Source organism: Malaclemys terrapin, chromosome 8 (assembly GCF_027887155.1).
Source record: "Malaclemys terrapin pileata isolate rMalTer1 chromosome 8, rMalTer1.hap1, whole genome shotgun sequence".
NCBI lineage: Eukaryota > Metazoa > Chordata > Testudines > Emydidae > Malaclemys > Malaclemys terrapin.
Genome location: NC_071512.1, coordinates 42456806 through 42478477, shown reverse-complemented (window position 1 = coordinate 42478477; position 21672 = coordinate 42456806). Strand labels below are relative to the sequence as shown.

The 21672-nt window shown below is 49.9% G+C and overlaps 1 protein-coding gene across 3 annotated transcripts in view; it reads left to right on the top strand.

Annotated features, from left to right (window-relative positions):
- Nucleotides 1–5091: 5091 nt before the first annotated feature.
- Nucleotides 5092–21672, top strand: part of UHMK1 (U2AF homology motif kinase 1) — a 57948-nt gene continuing 41367 nt past the window's right edge. For all 3 annotated transcript variants that reach the window (XM_054036588.1, XM_054036589.1, XM_054036587.1), the window contains exons 1-5: nucleotides 5092–5341; nucleotides 12396–12688; nucleotides 16054–16245; nucleotides 18560–18654; nucleotides 19868–19944. In XM_054036588.1, coding sequence (XP_053892563.1) covers nucleotides 5098–5341; nucleotides 12396–12688; nucleotides 16054–16245; nucleotides 18560–18654; nucleotides 19868–19944 — 901 coding nt within the window. In that variant the 5' untranslated portion in view covers nucleotides 5092–5097. The remainder of the gene's footprint in view (nucleotides 5342–12395; nucleotides 12689–16053; nucleotides 16246–18559; nucleotides 18655–19867; nucleotides 19945–21672) is intronic.

Genomic DNA, 21672 nt, shown 5'->3' with positions numbered 1-21672 from the left:
GCCCACAAAGCTGCAGACTTTAAGCAAAAACAGTTTAGCAGGTTACTGCTCCAGCACCCAGACACCCAGTTCCCAATGAGATCCAAACCCCAAATAAATCTGTTTTACTCTGTATAACGCTTATACAGGGTAAATTCATAAATTGTCCACACTCTATAACACTGATAGAGAGATATACACAGCTGTTTGCTCCCCCAGGTATTAATCACTTACTCTGGGTTAATTAATAAACAAAGTGATTTTATTAAAACCGGGGTGGGGGGAGGAGATACCTCAGTGGTTTGTGTATTGGCCTGCTAAACCCAGGGTTGTGAGTTTAATCCTTGAGGGGGCCATTTAGGGATCTAGGGCAAAAATCTGTCGGGATTGGTCCTGCTTTGAGCAGGGGGTTGGACTAGATGACCTCCTGAGGTCCCTTCCAACCCTGATATTCTAAGATTAAGTATAAAAAGTAGGATTTAAGTGGTTTCAAGTAATAACAGATAAAACAAAGTAAGTCACAAAGCAAAATAAAATGAAACATGCAAGTCTAAGCCTAATACATAAAGAAACTGATTACAGGTAATCTCACCTCCTCAGAGATGTTCCAATAAGCTTCTTTCACAGACTAGACTCCTTCTTAGTCTGGGGCCTGGTACAGTCCTTTTAGTTCCAGCAGACATCTCAGGTGGTAAGCAGGGATTTTGTCATGACTGGAAGCCTCTTTTGTCCTGTTCCACCCCCTTTTATAGCTTTGGCACAAGACGGGAGTTTTTTGTCTTTCTGGGTCCCCATCCCTCCTTCTAACTGGAAAAATACCAGATTTAAGATGTATTTCATTATCAGGTGACATATGTGATGGGTTGGATCACAGAAACCCCCTTGGGAGCTGCCACCTGATGTACCAAGACTACCCCTGCTCCTGTTTTCCCTGCCAGCTCAGGACGCCAGCACCCTGTCTTGCTGAGCAGACACTCCCATCTGCTCCAACACAGACCCAGGGTCTGAATAACTTGCCCCAAAGCTGCAAGTTTACCTGAAAACAGCTCACAGAAGTGTGCTTGTCTTTAGCACTCAGATGCCCAACTCCCAGTGGGGTCTAAACCCAAATAAATCCGTTTTACCCTGTATAAAGCTTATTCAGGGTAAACTCATAAATTGTTCGCCCTCTATAACACCGATAGAGAGATATGCACAGTTGTTTGCTCCCCCAGATATTAACACATACTCTGAGTTAATTAATAAGGAAAAAGTGATTTTATTAAATGCAGAGAATAGGATTTAAGTGGTTCCAAGTGGTAACAGACAGAACAAAGTAAGTCACCAAGCAAAATAAAATAAAATGCGCAAATCTATGTCTAATCAAACTAAATACAGATAAGATCCTCACCAGTTCCAGAATGCTCCCTTTTACAGGCTAATCTCCTTTTAGCCTGGGTCCAGCAATCACTCACAACCCCTGTACTTACTGTCCTTTGTTCCAGTTTCCTTCAAGTATCCTGGGGGGGGGGGGGGTGAAGAGGCTCCTTCTTTAGCCAGCTGAAGACAAAATTGAGAGATCTGCCACAGGTTTAAATAGACTCTCTCTTGTGGGTGTAGACCCCCGCTCCTATGCAAAGTCCAACTCCAAGATGGCGGTGTCCCCACCCAGCCTTTTTGCCCAAGGTGGTGTCACAATTTCACATCAAACAGGATATCTTTCTGCTTGTCTTCTGCCTGAAACCTCAGAAGTCAGAAGAAGAATGGCGTCTGCATTCTCTGGATGTAAGAAGGGCCCTAGCCTTTTATATTGACAGGACAAGACCCTGTCACAAATCAATACAGGTTTTTGTTGCGGTAGCGGACAGGATGAAGGGCCTTCCAGTGTCAGCCCAGAGGATCTCCTCTTGGATCACAGACTGTATCTGAGCCTGCTACAAAAAAGGGGTTCCTGTCACCGACCATTATAAAGACACATTCCACAAGAGCTCAGGCATCCTCAGGGGCCTTCCTGGCACGTATACCAATACAGGACATCTGTAGGGCCGCAACTTGGTCATCAGTGCATATGTTTGCATCGCACTACACCATCACCCAACAGGCCAGAGATTACGCCAGCTTCGTCACAGCAGTGTTGCAAGCTGCACATCTGTGAACTCGGAGCCCACCTCTAGGGTGCTGCTTGTGAATCACCTAGCATGGAATCGACATGAGCAAGCACTCGAAGAAGAAAAAATGGTTACGTACCTCTTGTAACTGTTGTTCTTCGAGATGTGTTGCTAATGTCCATTCCATTACCCGCCCTCCTACCTCGCCGTCAGAGTTGGTGGCAAGAAGGAACTGAGAAGGTGCAGGGCTGGAGGCACCCCTTATACTAGTGCATAAGCACAAGCCTCCAGGGATTTGCCAGAACCAGCCCTATGGATACCCCTAGGGGAAAAATCTCCAGCAGCAGTGGAGCACTGCGCACACACCCAGCATGGAATTGACATGAGCAACACATCTAGAAGAACAACAGTTACGGAAGGTAGGTAACTGTTTTTTAGACACAAAACTGTGTTACAGACACAGATAGGAAGTGCCTGTGTAACCTATTGCCTGGGCACTGTCACTGTCACCGGACATTGATGGTGCTGGATATGCCCACTCCTTGCTCCAGAGAGAGGTGCATGACTCTCTACACACACACACATCTCTGACAAGATGTCCTCTTGTGCGGGGGGATGGGGAGAAATGCCTCAGATCCAGCTTTGCTGATGAGTTCAAACCTGCACATGTGAGTAAGGGTGAGTAGATATCTCAGATTAACAACAACAGACCCTCACTGAGGCCTTGATCCCAAGCTTCACTTCACATGAGTCGCCCCATTGCCTTCAAATCCTGTGGGCAGGGCCGGCTCCAGGCACCAGCCCACCAAGCATGTGCTTGGGGCAGCGCCTGGAGGGGGGCGGCGTGGCGGGGCGCTCCGCCCGAGAGCGGGGTGCGACTGGGCTTGCTGCCCTCCCCATGGCGCTCCTGCCGCCGGGGGCTCTCCGCCCTCCCCTTGGCACTCTGGCCGCCGGGGAGAGCGGAGAGCCCCAGTCGGGCTCTCTGCCCTCCTCCGGGCGCTCTGGCTGCCGGGGAGAGCGGAGAGTCCCGGTCGGGCTCCCCACCCTCCTCCGGGCGCTCTGGCCGCCAGGGAGAGCAGAGCCGCGGCGGGCTCGCCGCCCTCCCGCCGGCGCTCCGGCCGGTGGGGGATTGCTCGGCGCCCTCCCCTGCCACGCTGGCCCTGCCTGTGGGTGGTGGTGTGTTGGGGATGGGGGAATATACAGCAGCTCTCCAAACTTGCTCTCTCTGTCTCACACACACAAGCAGATCACTAGCTTTCACCCAGTTCAGTAGACAGTTGCATATTCAATAAGTATAGAATAGACAGTATTGTCAACCTGATCCTTTTCCAAATAGTGAGTTGGGTACCAAAAATCATGAGATTGGTTAAAAATTATGATATTTAAAAGAAATCATCAGTGTTGGGCTCTTTTTCTTGGTATGAAGATTTCTGAGTCTTTAAGGATCGCTTGGGTCATGTTTTCAAACATTTCTCCACCACCTGGCGGGCTAGAAACTTATTTTTTAAATGAAAGTTGACAATCTCCCCTAATGACAGGCCTCCAGAACCTAAGGCCTTAAGAAACACAATTACCAGAATTGGCAACATAGGAGTCTCTGGAGGCACAGCGGATATGGGAATTACAGAGGAGCATAGGGATAGATGAGGGCATTGGGGTTTATAGGGACCTATGGGTAGTGTAGCAGGTATGGGGATTCTAGGGTGGCATAAGTGTAGGTGGGGTTATAGGATAGTGTGAGGTATAGGGATCTGAGGGGAGGTAGTATAGGATGGATATTGGGGTGCATAGCAAGTATGGGGCTTATAGGACGTCTAGGGAATACAGAGGTTATAGGGGGTATAAAGGCAGCCAGGAGCTATGGAGTATTGGGATATATGGGGGCCAATGGGCATTATAGGAGATATAGAGGCAGTTGGAGGTATTGGGGCTGTATTGAGGGATATAGGTGTGTACATGGAGTGCAGGGTATAGAGGTATAGAATCATAGAATATTAGGGTTGGAAGAGACCTCAGGAGGTCATCTAGTCCAATCCCCTGCTCAAAGCAGGACCAACACCAACTAAATCATCCCAGCCAGGGCTTTGTCAAGCCAGGCCTTAAAAACCTCTAAGGATGGAGATTCCACCACGTCCCTAGGTATCCCATTCCAATGCTTCACCACCCTCCTAGTTAAATAGTGTTTCCTAATATCCAACCTAGACCTCCCCCACTGCAACTTGAGACCATTGCTCCTTGTTCTGTCATCTGCCACCACAGACAACAGCCGAGCTCCATCCTCTTTGGAACCCCCCTTCAGGTAGTTGAAGGCTGCTATCAAATCCCCCCTCACTCTTCTCTTCTGCAGACTAAATAACCCCTGTTCCATCAGCCTTTCCTCGTAAGCCATGTGCCCCAGCCCCCTAATCATTTTCGTTGCCCTCTGCTGGACTCTCTCCAATTTGTCCACATCCCTTCTGTAGTGGGGGGACCAAAACTGGACGCAATACTCCAGGTGTGGCCTCACCAGTGCCGAACAGCAGGAAATAATCACTTCCCTTCAGATGCTGGCAATGCTCCTACTAATACAGCCCAATATGCCAGGGCTGGTGGAATTTATAGCAGGTTATGGAGTTATTAGGAGTATAGGGTCTGGTGGTGAGGGTGTCTGTAGAGTCAGGCAAGGGTCCATAGAGTGCATAGGGCCTGGTGGTGAGCCTATAGGACCCAGTGGGGGTGTATAGGATCCGGCAAGGGATCTATAAGGTGTATGGAGCCTGGTAGGGGATCTACAGGGTCTGGTGTTGGGGGGTGTATAGGGTGTCTAGGATCTATAGGGTCTGGTGGGGGTATAGCGTCTTATGGGGGTATAGCGCAAGCTGGAAGTCTATAGGATCTGGTGGGGGTGTATAGGGTCCAGTGGCAGGTATCGATAGGGTCTGGAAGGGGGCGGGGTCAGTGGGGGCGGAGTCATAGGGGCGGGACCAGGGAGGCAGGGGTGGTCCGTTGGCGGGGGCGGAGCTCCGGCTTGTTCCCGGCGGGCGCTGTGGCAATGGCCGGGGCCCCGCTGTTGGAGGCGCTGGGCCGCCTGTGGCAGGTGCAGGCCCAGCTCGGCAGCGGTGCCTCCGCCTCCGTTTTCCGCGTGCGGTGCTGCGGGGACCCGCGCGCTCCGCTCGGCGCTGTCAAGGAGTTCGTGCCCCCGGCGCGGCCCGGGCCTGTCGCCCGCAGCGCCCCGGAGTACTGCTTCGGCAAGGAGCGCGCCGCGCTGGAGCAGCTGCGGGGCCACCGCAATATCGGTAACGGGACCCCTCCACCCTTCCCCCCCGGCAACATCGGTAACGGGACCCCCCCCCCATTCCCTCCCCCGGCAACATCGGTAACGGGATCCCCCATCCCTATCTCCCCCCCCCCCCCCCGGCAACATCGGTAACGGGACCCCCCCACCCCTATTCCCTCCCCCGGCAACATCGGTAATGGGACCCCTCACCCCATCTCCCCCCCCCCCCCCCCCGGGCAACATTGGTAACGGGACCCCTCACCCCCGGCAACAGCGATAACAGGACCCCCTACCCTACTGCCCCCAGCAACGGGACTGCCCCCCCCGGGACCCTGCACAACATCAGTAATCAGGACTCCTTCCCCCCCTCCCCCGCGCCTCCCAGCAGCGGCACTGGCCAGGACACCCAGCACCTCTCTGCAACATGTATCCTGAACCGCCCCCACACACAACATCAGTAAAGGAACCTGTGGCCTGGGACTGACCCTGTTTTGGGGGCTGGGTGGTTGGCCGCAACTCTTCCCCCCTTGTAACATCAGTAAGCAGAACAACCTCCCAAAAAATTAGTAACAGACAGCCTCTTGTGCTACTTGATGGGACCCTCTGCCCCCCACCCCAGCATCTGTAACCAGGGCCCACCCTGCATCCTCTGGGCCAGGACCCCACCACAGTAACCAGGACCAGCTGGGGCCTTCTGCATGGCCAGCCCTAGACTCCCTGTCCCTCTAATATCGGTAGCCAGGACCTCCTGCCCCCTCCAAGTCCCCATAATTGGACCGACTGGGAACCCCTGTGTGCTCCAGCCAGGACCCCCTGCACTCCCTGGCAACATTGGTAACCGGGGCCAGTTGGGACACCCCTCATCTTCCTTCTCCCCCCCCGCGTTTAGCCCCCATACTCTACCCCATCCCTGCCGCAACATTGGTAACCAGGACCCCACCCCATTACCCCCATACTCTACCCCATCCTACCACCGGCAACATTGGTAATGGGACCCTCTGACCCCCTAGGCTGTGGACCCCCCTGAATTCCATGACACACACACACACACACACACACACACCCAGCAACATCAGTAACCGGGATTTGCTGAGACATGCTCCACACTCCCCCAGCAACATCAGTAACCAGGATTCCCCTGAACTCTCTGGCCAGGACCCCTGAGTAACTGGGACTGGGTCTGGACCCCCCTGCAACACAGGTACCTGGGACCCCTGGCATCCCTCTCCCAGGACAGGACCCCCTACATGCACACATCCGTAACCAGGATCCCTGGCACTGCCTACAGGCCAGGCCTCCATGGTCATGACCCTTCCCACAACATCCGTAACCAGGATCCCCTATGCAACATGGGTAACCGGGACCACCTGGGCCCTTCTGCATGCCTGGACTGGGACCCCCTGCACTCTCCCCCAACATTTGTAACCAGGACCCTCCCTGCATCCCACAACCTGGACCCCCCACCCCAGTAACTGGGACGGCCAGGACCGCTCCTCCTAATCCTTGCAACACCTGGACTCGGCCATGACCTCCTGGCCAGCACCCCCCCATACTCCCACCCCACAACTTCAGTAACTGGGCTGGGACCCGACCTCCATCTAGGACCCTATGTAAAATTGGTAATCAGGACCCCTGCTAGTCCTCTGGGCTAAGACCCTCCTGGGCCCCCTACTCCCTCTCCCAGTAACTAGGACAGGGTTGGGACAGGACCCCCATACCCCACCCCAACATCAGTGATCAGGATGCAGGACCCCTGCACCCCAGTCTCCCCACAACACTGCTAACTGTGGTACCCCCACGCTCCGGTACAGAACCACCGACCTCCTGTCCCTACTGCAACATCAGTAGCTGGGTTCCCTACTGCCTCATAAACCAGAACCCCCCAGGCCTACCACTGCATCAGTAACCAGGGCCCCCCGACCCCACTCTGCAACATCAGTAACAGGGACCCTGCCAGACCTGGCCTCTCTCTCCCTGCACCCTCATGGCATCAGTAACAGGGACCCTGAACCCTACTAGTCCTGGTCCCCCCTCTCCCTGCCCCTCCACAGCATCAGTAATGGGGACCCTGGCCCCTGCCAACCCTGCCCCCACCCCTTCCCACTGCACCACCACAGCACATCCTCCTCTCCACATGCTACAACATCAGTAATTGGGCTGGTCCAACTGGGCTGGAATGCCCACCTCCATTCCCCACCACCACAGTATTAGTGACAGGGCCTGTACCCCCACCAGGCCTGGCCCCCCCACCATAACATCAGGGACTACAACCCTCCAACAACATTGGTAACCAGGGTCCCTTCCCTCACTAGCTCACAACCCTGTACCGCCAGGCCAGTGGTGCTCTATCTCCAGCTATAATGTCAGTAATCGGAAGGGGCTCCTCTTACTGCAGCATGAGGTAACTGGGACCCCCTGCATGGGCTAGGACCTCCCCAAGATAGAGACTGCCACTCCCCTACTGCAACATCGGTAACCAAGGTTCTTCCCTCCCCTCCCCCCCGTCTTTGATCCCTCTGCAATATCAGGAGCCAGGACCCAACTGCCCTGGGACAGAGATCTACCCACCATCACAACACGAGTTAATCTCCACACCAGATTATAACATTGAGAGGGAGGACAAGAAATAAGAACGGATATAGCCGGGGGGACAAGATTGGTCATGGGGGGTGTGTGTGCGGGGGGGGAGGGATACTAGACTAAAAGGTCATACTAGCAATACAATGTGCATACCAAATGGGATAACAAATGTGAGAGAGGCCAAACGGCATAAATTAAGATGTTTAGACACCAATGCAAGAAGCCTAGGTAACAAAATGGAGGGATTAGAGCTCCTGGTCCAAGAAATGAAACCGCATATCATAGGAATAACTGAAACGTGGTGGAACAGTAGTCATGACTGGAGTACAGGTATGGAAGGGTATGTGCTGTTTAGGAAGGACCGGATTAAAGGTAAAGGTAAGGGAGTAGCATTGTATGTCAGTAATGAGGTAAACTGTAAAGAAATAATAAGTGATGGAATGGATAAGACGGAGTCTGTCTGGGCAATACTCACATTGGGTAAAAGAACTACTAGAGCCTCCCCTGGGATAGTGCTTGGGGTGTGCTATAGACCGCCAGGATCTAGCCTGGATATGGACAGAGAACTCTTTAATGTTTTTAGGGAAGTAAATACTAATAGGAACTGTGTAATGATGGGAGACTTTAACTTCCCGGATATAGATTGGGGAACAAATGCTAGTAACAATAATAGGGCTCAGATTTTCCTAGACGTGATAGCTGATGAATTCCTTCATCAAGTAGTTGCTGAACCGACGAGGGGGGATGCCATTTTAGATTTGGTCTTGGTGAGTAGTGAGGACCTTGTTGAGGAAATGGTTATAGGGGATAACCTTGGCTCGAGTGATCATGAGCTAATTCAGTTTAAACTAAATGGAAAGATTAACAGAATTAAATCAGAGACTAAGGTTTACGATTTCAAAAGGGCTAACTTTAATAAATTAAGGGGACTAGTTAGGGAAGTGGATTGAACTAACATATTTAGAGATCTAAAGGCGGAAGGCGCCTGGGATTATTTCAAGTTGAAGTTGCAGGAGCTGTCGGAGGCTTGTATCCCGAGAAAGGGAAAACGGTTCGCAGCCAGGAGATTTAGACCGAGCTGGATGAGCAAGCGTCTCAAAGGGATCATTAAGAAAAAACTGAAAGTGTACAGGGAATGGAAGATGGGAGGGATCAGCAAAGAAACCTACCTTATTGAGGTCAGAGCATGTAGAGACGGAGTGAGAAAAGCCAAAAGCCGTGTACAGTTGGACCTTGTGAGGGGAATTAAAACCAATAGCAAGAGCTTTTATAGCCATATAAATAGGAAGAAAACAAAGAAAGAAGAAGTGGGACCGCTTAAGACTGTAGATGGAGTGAAGATTAAGGATAATCTAGGCATGGCACAATATCTAAATGAATATTTTGCATCGGTATTTAATGAGGCTAATGAAAGGCTGAGGAATAGTAGAAGCAAGACGGATGGGAATAAAGGAGTGGGGATTGACATTACTGTATCCGAGGTAGAAGCCAAACTCGAACAGCTTAACGGGACTAAATCGGGCGGACCGGATGATCTTCATCCGAGAATATTAAAGGAACTGGCGCAAGAAATTGCAAGCCCGTTAGCGATAATTTTTAATGAATCTGTAAACTCGGGGGTGGTACTGTTTGACTGGAGAATAGCTAATGTGGTTCCTATTTTCAAGAAGGGGAAAAAAGTGATCCAGGTAACTACAGGCCTGTTAGTTTAACATCTGTAATATGCAAGGTCTTGGAAAAAATTTTGAAGGAGAAAGTAGTTAAGGACCTTGAGGACAATGCCAATTGGGACAAATTACAACACGGTTTTACGAAAGGTAGATCGTGCCAAACCAACCTGATCTCCTTCTTTGAGAAAGTAACAGATTATTTAGATAACGGAAATGCGGTGGATCTAATATACCTCGATTTCAGTAAAGCGTTTGATACGGTACTGCATGAGGAATTATTGGTTAAATTGGAAAAGATGGGGATCGATATGAAAATCCAGAGGTGGATAAAGAACTGGTTAAAGGGGAGACTGCAGCGGGTCGTACTGAAAGGTGAACTGTCAGGTTGGAGGGAGGTTACCAGTGGAGTTCCTCGAGGTTCGGTTTTGGGTCCGATTTTATTTAATCTATTCATTACTGACCTTGGAACCAAATGTAGGAGTGGGCTGATAAAGTTTGCGGATTACACAAAGTTGGGAGGTATTGCCAATTCGGAGAAGGATCGGGATATCCTGCAGGGAGATTTGGATGACCTTGTAAACTGGAGTAATAGTAATAGGATGAAATTTAATAGTGAGAAGTGTAAGGTTATGCATTTAGGGATAAATAACAAGAATTTTAGTTATAAGCTAGGGACGCATCGGTTGGAAGTAACGGAAGAGGAGAAGGACCTCGGAGTCCTGGTTGATCGCAGGATGACTATGAGTCAGCAATGTGATGTGGCCGTGAAAAAAGCTAATGCGGTCTTGGGATGCATTAGGCGAGGTATTTCTAGTAGGGATAAGGAGGTTCTGGTTCCGTTATACAAGGCACTGGTGAGACCTCATTTGGAGTACTGTGTGCAGTTCTGGTCTCCCATGTTTAATAAGGATGAAATCAAACTGGAACGGGTACAGAGAAGAGCCACTAGGATGATCCGAGGAATGGAAAATCTGTCATATGAAAGGAGACTCGAGGAGCTCGGTTTGTTTACCTTAACCAAAAGAAGGCTGAGGGAGGGATATGATTGCTCTCTTTAAATATATCAGAAGGATAAATACCAGGGAGGGAGAGGAATTATTTCAGCTCAGTACTAATGTGGACACGAGAACGAATGGATGTAAACTGGCCGTCGGGAAGTTTAGGCTTGAAATTAGACGAAGGTTTCTAACCATCAGAGGGGGTGAAGTTTTGGAACAGCCTTTCGAGGGAAACAGTGGGGGCGAAAGACCTCTCTGGCTTTAAGATTAAGCTTGATAAGTTTATGGAGGGGATGGTTTGATGGGATAAAGTGATTTTAGTCAATAGGTCAATAACGTGCCATCGCTGGTAATTAGCAACAATGGTCAATGATGGGATATTAAAAGTTACTACAGAGAACTTTTTCCAGAGGGTCTGGCTAGAGAATCTTGCCCGCATGCTCGGGGTTCAGCTGATCGCCATATTTGGGGTCGGGAAGGAATTTTCCTCCAGGGTAGATTGGCAGAGGCCCTGGAGGTTTTTCGCCTTCCTCCGCAGCATGGGGCAGGGGTCGCTTGCTGGAGGATTCTCAGGGATTTGAAGTCTTTAAATCATGATTTGGGGACTTCAACAGCTGAGTCAAGGGATCAAGAATTCTTCCAGGAGTGGGTGGGTCAGCTTTTGTGGCCCACATCATGCAGGAGGTCAGACTAGATGATCATAATGGTCCCTTCTGACCTTTGAGTCTATGAGTAACCTGGACCCCCCACCATTCCCTGGGATCTCCCACCAAGCCGAGACACACACGCCCCAACTGCAACATCAGGAGCCGGGACCCCTCCACAGCAGTAACAGAGACCCTGGCTCCCCCTCACCCCTGGCCTGGCCTCCCATTCCCCTCCACAGTGTTGGTAACTGGGACCTCCCCCAGGCTGTGTTGGGGCCCCTAGCCCCTCCCAGAAACATCTCTAACCGGAGCTCTCCTGAGCCAGGATGGGGACATCAACCTCCCTGCCCCAGCGACATCCTGATGGGGGGGGGGGCCCCCACTGCAGTGTTGGAAATGGGCTGGGACCCCTTCCTGGGGAACTGGATACACCTGCTCCCTACAGCAGCCTGAGGAAATATGCCAGGGTCACCTCCTAGGGCTACCGACCAGTCCCCTGCAGCACTGGGCATGGGAATGCCCTCTGCACAACTCGTCCACTGCAGCAGTGGTAATCAGGTCAGACCAAGGACAGCCCACTCCACAGCCTCCAATTATCAGCCCCAGGCCCCCACGTGGGCAGGCTGTGCTTTGGGCCAGGTTGGGATCTGAAGCTGGGGGGTGCTTTGTATCCTCCTGTGTTCTAGGGCTTTTCATCCTGCAGCATCTAGCAGATCAGTGTGGAGGGGGGTCTGCCCTGAGACCAGGTGCCACCTATATGCTGCTGCAGGCTGCTATGCCCTGCCTCCCTGTGCCCATGCTGGGTGGGGGAAGGGAAAAGTGATGAAGCATGCATCCAGCCTCTGGCAGAACCAGTAGGAGTTTTGAATAATCTGCTGGTTCCTTGCTTGGAGTCCAAAGTGCAAATGTAGCAAGAAAAGGGTTAGCAGGCTGGCTCTGTATGCTCCAAAACCAGCCCGTTCCCTCTTCCTCTCCCCACCACGACAGTGCAGGTGTCATGTGAGGGGAGAGGCAGGCATCAGAGGCCTGTCTGTGCTGGGGGATTTCCAAGCCCAGCTGAGCACGTTCTTTTTCAGCCTCCGTACGCTCCCTCACTGATCTAAAGGGAAGCAGAACGGGTCTGATGCTCAACTTGGAGTCACTTTGAATTCACCAGCTTTGCCCTTGTCTGATTCCAGTGACGCTGTATGGCGTGTTCACCAACCACTTCTCTGCAAATGGCCCTTCTCGCTGCCTCCTGCTGGAGCTGCTGGACATCAGCGTGTCAGAGCTGCTTCTCTACTCCAGCCATCAGGGTTGCTCCATGTGGATGATCCAGCACTGTGCCCGTGATGTGTTAGAGGCCCTGTCTTTCCTTCACCACAAAGGCTATGTGCATGCAGACCTCAAGCCACGCAACATCCTGTGGAGTGCAGAGGAAGAGTGCTTTAAACTCATTGACTTTGGGCTTAGCTTCAAAGAGGGAAATCAGGTTTGGAACACCGTTTATAGGAGCACTTAATTCTGTTTCTGTCACTGTGCTGTGATCCTGTCAACTCTCGGCAGCTATGAGGATTTGCTGGGCTGGTGACTCTTTAGGGGTTACCCGTCTCTGTGGATCGTTACTGAGCCAATGGTCCAGCTCTGTAGGAATGTAGGGATTGAAGACCCAGTCAGACCAGTGGTCCATATTGTGGCCGGTACCAGATGCTTCAGAGGAAGGTGCAGCTAGGAAGTAGTAGGCCCCTAGGGTCAGTTTCTTCCTAAACCCAGATAGCTAGTGCCTGGCCTGTGCCCTGGAACATGAGCTTGTATCTCATCTAACAGGATGCAGATGTTCCCATTATCCATGTAAATGTCTAATCCTTCTCTTGATACCTTGTGGCTGTGTATTCCTCAGGGTGATTAAACATTGGGTTTAAATGCCTTTTTTAAATGTGTTGCTTTTCAATTTCACAGACAGTCCCTTGTTCTTGTATTGTGCAAGAGGGTAAACTGGGGTGCATAAATCTACAGGCTCTCCTCTAGCATTCCTTATTTTATGTACGACCATTACCCTATGTCCCTTCTTATTCACCTTCTGCTTAACAACCCTCATCTTTTCAGTCTCTCCTATGAAAATCCCACTGTCACTCAGTTTTCACCCATCTTTTGACCTCTTTTTCTGCTATGTGCCTTCCAAGATAGGGTGATGCTATTAATGAATCCTCGCATTCTGTTTGATCTTTTGACTGCCGCTTCACATTGAGCAGATTTTCATTGAGCTCTTTGCAGGGATGCCCTGGTTCCTTTTCCATATGCCTAACATTAATATGGAGCCCGCCCACCCCTGCCCCTGGTGTATGGACAGTTCAGATTATTTATCCTGATGTGCACTACCGTGCATTTATCAACACAAACTTTCATCTGAAACCATGCAGCCTTCATTCACCCAGCTCTGTTAGACCCCTTTTGGTGCTTCAGGCTTTACTTGTCTCAGCTAACTTAAACCATGTTGTCATCTGTAAATCTCATCATCTTCCTGGGCAGCCCCTTTTCTGGATCATTCATATGTTAAACAGCACTAGTCCTCCTAAGGAGCCATAGGACACCTGACTGTTAACATATGACACTAATTTACCTCTCATCTGGGACTACTTAGTTTCCTTAATAGCTTCCTGTGAGGGGTCTGTCAGAGGGATTTTGAAGTCCAGATTGCCTGTCAGCTGGTTCTCCTTCATCCACCTTGTGGCTGACACCCACTAAGAATAGTAGTAGACAAGACTGACATGATTTCTTTTTCAGAAGTGGTGGTGGTTTGTGCCTCTTGTATCCTGCTCATCTAGATGTTCTATGATTCAATTATTTCAACCACTTGGCCTGGTACTGAAAACAAGGCTCACTGTCTGATTGCCAAGGTCATCCATTTGATTTGCTATCTTTGAGCTCTCTGGTACAGTAGCTGATTTTAATGAGCATATTTTAGTTAGTGGCATGGCCAATTTGCTCTGAAGTGCTTTCGGGACCTGTGGCTGTCTGCCATGCTGTGCTAGTGACTTGTTACTCTGCCTATCAGAATGTGTTGTGGTTTTCCCATCGTGTTTGCTCCTCTAATTCCTTCTTAACCATCCTAATTCACTTCTTGTATTTGGACCTTTCTGCTGGGCTGAATTTCCTGGTTTTGGTGTTGGGAACCATCCAGGTTGACCTGAATAACCTCGAGCCTTGCCATGAGAACAGACTGAAGCTGGCTTGTCCTCTTCCCCCTGTTGTTTAGGTGCGTAAGTGCCTTCTGTGACCACTAGGGCTGCTTGTCTGATTTTTAATTTCCTCACTTCTGACTCTTGGGCCTCTTTGACATGGTTCTCCTCTTTTAAATAAAAATATCTCCCTTTCTATCACTTAAAGCTAGGGGGTGCTGGGCTTTTAGAGAGGTTCTCTGGTAAAATGAGGTCTCGACCACTTGTGGTTACCAGTGATCTTGGCTCTTCCCGGTGGCAGAGGTGGCTAAATTCCAGATTTGGGAATTCTATTTGGCCTGTATCCTCTCGGTTTTAGCTAGCCAGTGTTATCTTTCTGCCCTAAGCTGCTGTTTAGTTGGGTGGTTAAACCTCGGCTGTGTTTTGCTTCAAACATGTCTGCACTTAGAGTGGGTGAAGGGATCTTTTTATACAGCTCGTATGTCAGTTTGAAGTTTACAAGCCACTTTGGGCTCCTTCAGATGAAAGGCACTTTGTGAGAATAAATCTGCAAGAGATGTACAGTCAATTAGTTGAACTGAAATGAATTCTCTTTGAATGGGTTCCTGGTAAAGTTGTCTGGCTCCACACTTTGCCTGGAGAATTTAGTTTCAGACTCTTCTCTTCTGCTGGCTTGACTCTAAAACGATGCTCCTGAGCAGCCCTATAAAGGCAAGGGGGCATGTAGTTTATTTCCTCTGCTGCCATCTCTCTTTTCTTTGAACAGGCAGCGTATAGGCATTTTACTTTCTCTTCAGTAGCAAAAGGCAGAGCTGTCGCTGCTGAACAGGAATTGATTGCTGCAGGTTTTTCTGACTGCAGGGGGAGAGGAGAGCTGGGGGGAAAGTATATTTAAGTTCCCTGCCTGCATATTACAGATGTTTGTTTAGGATTTAGCTTTTAAAATATTAGTATTTGAACAGAAGCCATTATCCGTCCTCTCTGCTCTATGACATAAGCCGATCATGAGCTAGGCCCAGAAGTCCTCTCTGTCCTTATATACTGCATTAGTTTTTGGAGGAGCATTATGGGGACTTGACACCTTACTCTGAAGCGTCTAGAATTCTCCTTGGCAGGAGACTGGATATCTGTTCAGAAGATCATTGGACTGGTCCAGGATGACACTGCTTTCATTGATATTGGTGCTCTGCCTTTCACTTTCATCTCCAATACAAATCACTGATGTCAAAATGAGCCACTAGCTTTCTTACTGGGAGGTGGTTCTCAAAGTGTCTCACCAAACTGCTGGCTGGGCTACCAAAACAGACTGAACTTTCTAAACTTGGCTGGCTGTTTAACACCTGGAGATTTAGCAAGCTTTTGTTAAGCTGCCCATCTCAGTGGTTCTCAAAGTTTTGTACTGGTGACCCCTTTCACATAGCAAGCCTGTGAGTGTGACCCCCCCCTTATAAAGTAAGAACACTTTTTTTAATAAATGCTGGAGGCAAAGCGGGGTTTAGGGTGAAGGCTGACAGCTCATGACCCCCCTATGTAATAACCTCGCTGACCCCTGAGGGGTCCCAACCCCCAGTTTGAGAACCCCGGCCTATCTGGAAAGGACTCTAGAAGCTGGGATAAGGGGGAGGGGAGGGAATTGGCTGAATCCTGGTTCTAGTATTCTATGTTCTATCTTCCTTAGGATGTGAAATACATTCAGACAGACGGGTATCGGGCTCCAGAGGCAGAGCTGCAGAACTGCCTGGCTCAGGCGGGGCTCCAGAGTGAAACGGAATGTACCTCTGCTGTAGATCTGTGGAGTCTAGGAATCGTTTTACTGGAAATGTTCTCAGGAATGAAACTGAAACATACTGTCCAATCTCAGGAATGGAAGGTGAGGAAAAGCTGTTCTTTGGATTCCCAAATCCAGGGTCATTGTTCATGCTGGAGGAGCTTGTGCTCCCTGGTTTTATCCTGCTTATATGATGCTATTCCCAATGCCCAGAAAATGCATTGAAACCATCCCTTTAGTTCTTTCTTCAGCCTTCTTGGGAGTTACTGTTCTGGAGCACTAAAATTGCACCTGTCCATAGTATGGGGATGTCTCTTTGGGGCCTGAATTCACACTGTGGGACGGGTGAAATGCTAAGGCTCCAGGACTGGGTCTTGTCTATACTGCAGAGTTTTGTTGCCAAAAGGCAGCTTTTGGCGACTAAACAATGGAGGTATACACAGTGCAATACCACTTTTGGCAACAAAACTCTTCAGTTTCAGTGACAAAATCAAACCACTTCCACGAAAGGCAGAGAGCTTTTTGTGGCAAACTTAGTGACAAAGCATCAGTGTAGATGCTGCTGTTCATTATATCACCAGAACTAGCCTCCCCCAGTATCCCACAATGCCCACTGTGACCGCTCTGTTCACTTTTTTGAACTCGACTGCCATGCAAAGCCCTTTTCAAAGCTCCAGGAAATGCTGACAGCTGAGCATGCCTGCAACAAAGACAAAATCATTAACATAGAATGCTGCTGTCTCCTGCACTACACACAGAGGCAGGCAGGCAGGAGTGCATGTGTGTGTGCATGAGAGAGAGAGAGAGACTGCTGTGCAGAGCCAGGGAGGGAGGCGGGGGCTGATGTCGGGGATGTCCCCCTGCCTCGGGACTGGTTGCTTCCGGCGGCTGTCAGAACTTAGAGACAGCGTGCCAGCACACTCCCTCTCCCCCAACACACACTCTCCCCCCCCCCCCACACACACACCCTGTCACACACTGTCCCCCCGCCCCTCCCCCCCACACACTTCAGTTGAAAAGAGGCTGCCAATCTAGCAAGATGGCCAAGAAATCTACATCATATGATGCTGTACCTGCCCCAGGAGGCATTGCAAACCCTTCCCAAAGTACCCTGCGGCCAGTTGCACAGAGGGATAGCTACCCACAGTGCACTGCTCTGTGTCAATGCAAGAGCTGCTAGTGTGGATGCGCTTCACTGACACAAGGAGCATAGCATGGATATGCAACAGTGGCTTAATTAGAGCGACATCACTTTTGTCAACACAATTCTGCAATGTAGACTTAGCCTAGATCTTGGCTCTGTTTGTAAGACTGCCAGCTTTGGTGTAACACCAGAATGGAAAGTGAAATAGATCAGTTACATTTCTGCAAACTAGTTCAGTGGCATGGTGACAAAGCAATACATTTCTCTGGCTTTTAGTGTGACTCTCACAATGTAGGGCCGTTTATTAGCTCTAGGAGTGTACTGAGGACAGGAGAGTGCTGCAAGGCATGTCTGACTGACTGACTCCACGTTTCTGCTCTGAAATGGTCACTTTTATTTCCAGTTCCTCTCTTGGCAGTAGGCATCATTCAGAAAGACTCCCAGTAAGGAACTGAAAAACGTGTCACAGACCGTGAAATAAGCTCATCCCTGTGAAATCTGATCTCCCCCTTCTGCTGGAGCCTCCCAGCTGGAGGCTCCTAACTGCTAGTCCAGGCTGAGCTGGGGAGAAACAGGACTTGTCCTTCCCCAGCACAGCTGCTCTCAGTGGGGAGATCAGACTTGCCTCCAAAGGCAGCACAGAAGTGAGTGTGGTACACCCTCACTTCTGTGCTGCAGCAGCCATGTAGCTGGGCTTGGGGCTTCCACCCCACAGCTTCTGCCCAGACTCAGGGCTTCCACCTCCCATGGCTTGGGATGCTGGTGCTTGCCCCCGTACCTGCAGCTCAGGGTGCCCAAATTGGCCAGGACCCATGCTTTAATCCGCCACTGGCCAGTGCTAGCCTTTAGTAGCCCCTGCCTGGGGTGTTCCCACCAGCACTGGGAGATCAGACTCACCTCCACCTCTGGGAGCCTCCTCCTGCTGCAGGAAGCTCTGGGGCTGCTACTTTCAGAGCCCAGCTCTGCAGGCAGCACAGAAGTGAGGATGGCAATCATGTGACCTTCCTACAACAGCTTTGCGACACCCCCTCTCCCCCGATCCCCTTTTGGGTCAGGACCCCCATGATTACAACAATGAAATTTCAGATGTAAACATCTGAAATTGTAAAATTGACCAATTTTAAAACCCTCTGGCCATGAAATTGACCATAATGGACCATGAATTTGGTAGGGCCCTACCCATAGGAAATGCCCCCTCAGTCTCAGCATTTTGGTGAATGTTCACCCCAGGATTTTATTTTCCTTCTAACCCTGGCTGCTTTTGCTTTCCAGACAAACAATTCTGCCATCATTGATCACATTTTTGCCAGTGAAGGTGTGGTAAATTCAGCCATCCCAGCCTATCACCTCAGAGATCTTATCAAGAGGTATATTGCAAATAGCAAATGTTACATGTTACTCTGAGGTACATGTATGCTGATCCAAGCAGTACTGTTCTACTTGTAAAGGTTTGTCTTGCATTCAGATTCCAAGGAGTCTTGCAGTCCTTGTCTAGGCTGCCTACTCTCCTGAAACTTTCCCATGGTTGTGCTGGCAGTGCAGCCCCAGGAGTGCCTGACTCCTGGTATTCTAATTACTGTGTGAGCAGGGCTGCACAGAGTGGGTGTAGAGAACATTGGTGGCCTGCCTATGCTAGCACTCCCATTGTTGCTGTCCGGGGAATGGTGTGATGGGGAACTTGTATAAAAATATTGATGGTGATGAGGTGTTGGCAGCATCTCTTTGAGCCAGTAGATGAAACATGTTTGGAAAAATGCCTTCCCTGTGATGTCAATAAGGTCCAAATAGGAGCATCTGCAGTTCCTAAGTTAGTAGAGGAGAGGGCTCTGATCTTTCCCAAGTAGCAGCAGAGTAAATCAATAACTCTAGCAGCAAAGAAACTGACTTGACTGCCTGGTGGGCTGCAATGGAGCTCTAGTCATGTCACTTCCCTGCTGCTAGTGGGGGAAGCTCTGAGCAGCAGCTGAATCAGAGTTCCCATGGGGAAGAGAACTTAAAAAGAGGCTGAGGGAGGGGATAGATGTTTGTCCCTGAGCATCCAGTGTTGTGAGCCCCAGTGATCACAGCTTTCCCCAGAAGGTTCTAGGTCACTGTGGCATGGTCGCCTGCCATCCTGTAAATGGGAATATGCAGAGGCTTTTCAGAGAACAGCCATCTCACTATGAAAGGGTAGACTCTGGAGCAGCTATAGGGCAGCATCTGTAGGAGAATATTCAATCATGGACCTGTAGCTAGAAATGGTTATAACTGATGGTATAAATGAAACCACTCATCAGCATGGCCTGTGCTAAAATCTAAGTGTCGCTTTCCAAACTCAGTTTTGGTAGAGGAGTCTGGAAAAGTTACTCACCAAACACTCCTGTAAGAAGCCCTTTAAGGTGCTTGTAATGCCAAAATTCTCAGAGACTATGGGCAAAAGAGAGTGCACAGAAATCCCATGTGTGTGAGTGCTGTAAGGGGGCAGATGTGCTGTGGGGTTTGTACGTAAGGTTCCAGCCTCACTTGAAATGCAGATCTCATCACTGCCTTTGCTGTGGGGATGCTGTGTGCAAAAACATGACATCTCCCTTTGTCTTGTAGCATGCTTCATGATGACCAAGCAAAAAGAGCCACTGCTGCAAAGGCCCTGTGCAGCCCCTTCTTCAGCATTCCCTTTGGTAAGTTGTGTAGTTCCATCCGCCTCAGGCTTCTAACATCAAGGGCAAGGAGCCCTTGTGTCCAGCTGGAATTGTTTTGCCCCTCAGGCTTCCTTCACTTATTCTCCCTGGGTTGGTCTTTTGTGCCTGATGGCAGCCACCAGTCCTCTGCAGCACAGCTGCTTCAAGCTTTGCCCATGCTTCACCCTGTGCACAGGATCTGACTGTGGCCTGTCTCCCTAGCTGGAGGCCACAAAGTGTTGGTCTCCCTCTAGAAGGGCAGGCAGGCACTTCTCACAGATTCTGCTTAACTTAGACAAAACCAGCATTTACTTGACCACCCAAAGAAGAAGAGTAACCAGTAATATGTGCCTGTTATGGGTACTATGAAAAGCTCTTTTGGGTAGCCTTGAGCTCTAGGTAAGCAGATATAAAAAATATATATATATGGTTACCTTGTTTCCCACTTAGGCTTGGTCTACACTAGTAAATTAGGTCAGTATAACTACATCGCTCGGGTGTGAAAAATCCACAGCCTCTGAGCAATACAGTTAAACCAAACTAACCCCTGGCGCAGTCGTTGATGGGAGAATTCTCCCACTCTCCCGTAGAGGTGGATTACCTACATCAGTGGGAGAAGCCCTTCCATCGGGGCCTAGGTAGTGTCTTTACTGCACTACAGCTGTGCGGTTGCAGCATTTTAAGTGTAGACAAGGCCTGAGTATGAATCTTGGGGCTTTTGAAGCACCGTGGGGGGCGGAGGGGAGAAACTGTCTGACAGTGGCTTCTGTTAGTGCCTCATCAAATTAAGCTTGTTAGCAGCTGAGCAATGTCCATATACTGCCCACTGAAGGCAGCAGTGTGGTCCAGTGGATCAGGCACGAGTGGGAGTCAAGTCCTCCTTCTGGGGACTACACAGCAAATCACACTGCATGCTGGTGTTGGTCACTGCGTTGCTCAGTCAGCACTGCCCTCTTGGATCCAACAGTGTGATTTCCTCTTCAGTTGAAATGGAAAGGCCATCTGCGCCAAATCACATGCTGGGTCACAAGCTTCCAGCTGGAGAAAAGTCAGGAACATTCCTGCCTCTTTGGAGTCTTGACCCTCTCCATGTTGTGTCCAATTACCCTGCCTTCCCCTCCTCCCCCCTGAACGACTGTCAGTCCCCCCAGGAGCTGCACACATGGCTTTGCATTCTGCTGCTTTTAGTTCTTTAGGCAGCACAGCTGTACTCCTTATTCATTAGTGACAGTGTAAATTATTAGCAGCTGTGGAGCCTCTTGCCTCTGGGCTGGCAAGTGGCTTCTGGTGAGTCTCTGCAGCTTTCCCTGAGCTGTGTGAAGTGTGGGGTGGATAGGCTTGCAGAAGAGGAAGCTTCTCAAAGTTCAGAGTGGCCCTGGAACATAAGAACTGCCATAATGGGTCAGACCAAAGGTCCATCCGACAGGGGCCAGTGCCAGGTGCCCCAGAGCGAATGAACAGAGCAGGTAATCATTGAGTGATCCAACCCCTGTCACCCATTCCCAGCTTCTGGTAAACAGAGGCTAGGGACACCATCCCTGACCATCCTGGCTAATAGCCATTGACGGACCTATTCTCCATGAATTTATCTAGTTCCTTTTTGAACCCTGTTATAGTCTTGGCCTTCACAACATCCTCTGGCAAAGAGTTCCACAGGTTGACTGTGCATTGTGTGAAAAAATATTTCCTTTTGTTTGTTTTTAAACCTGCTGCCTATTAATTTCATTT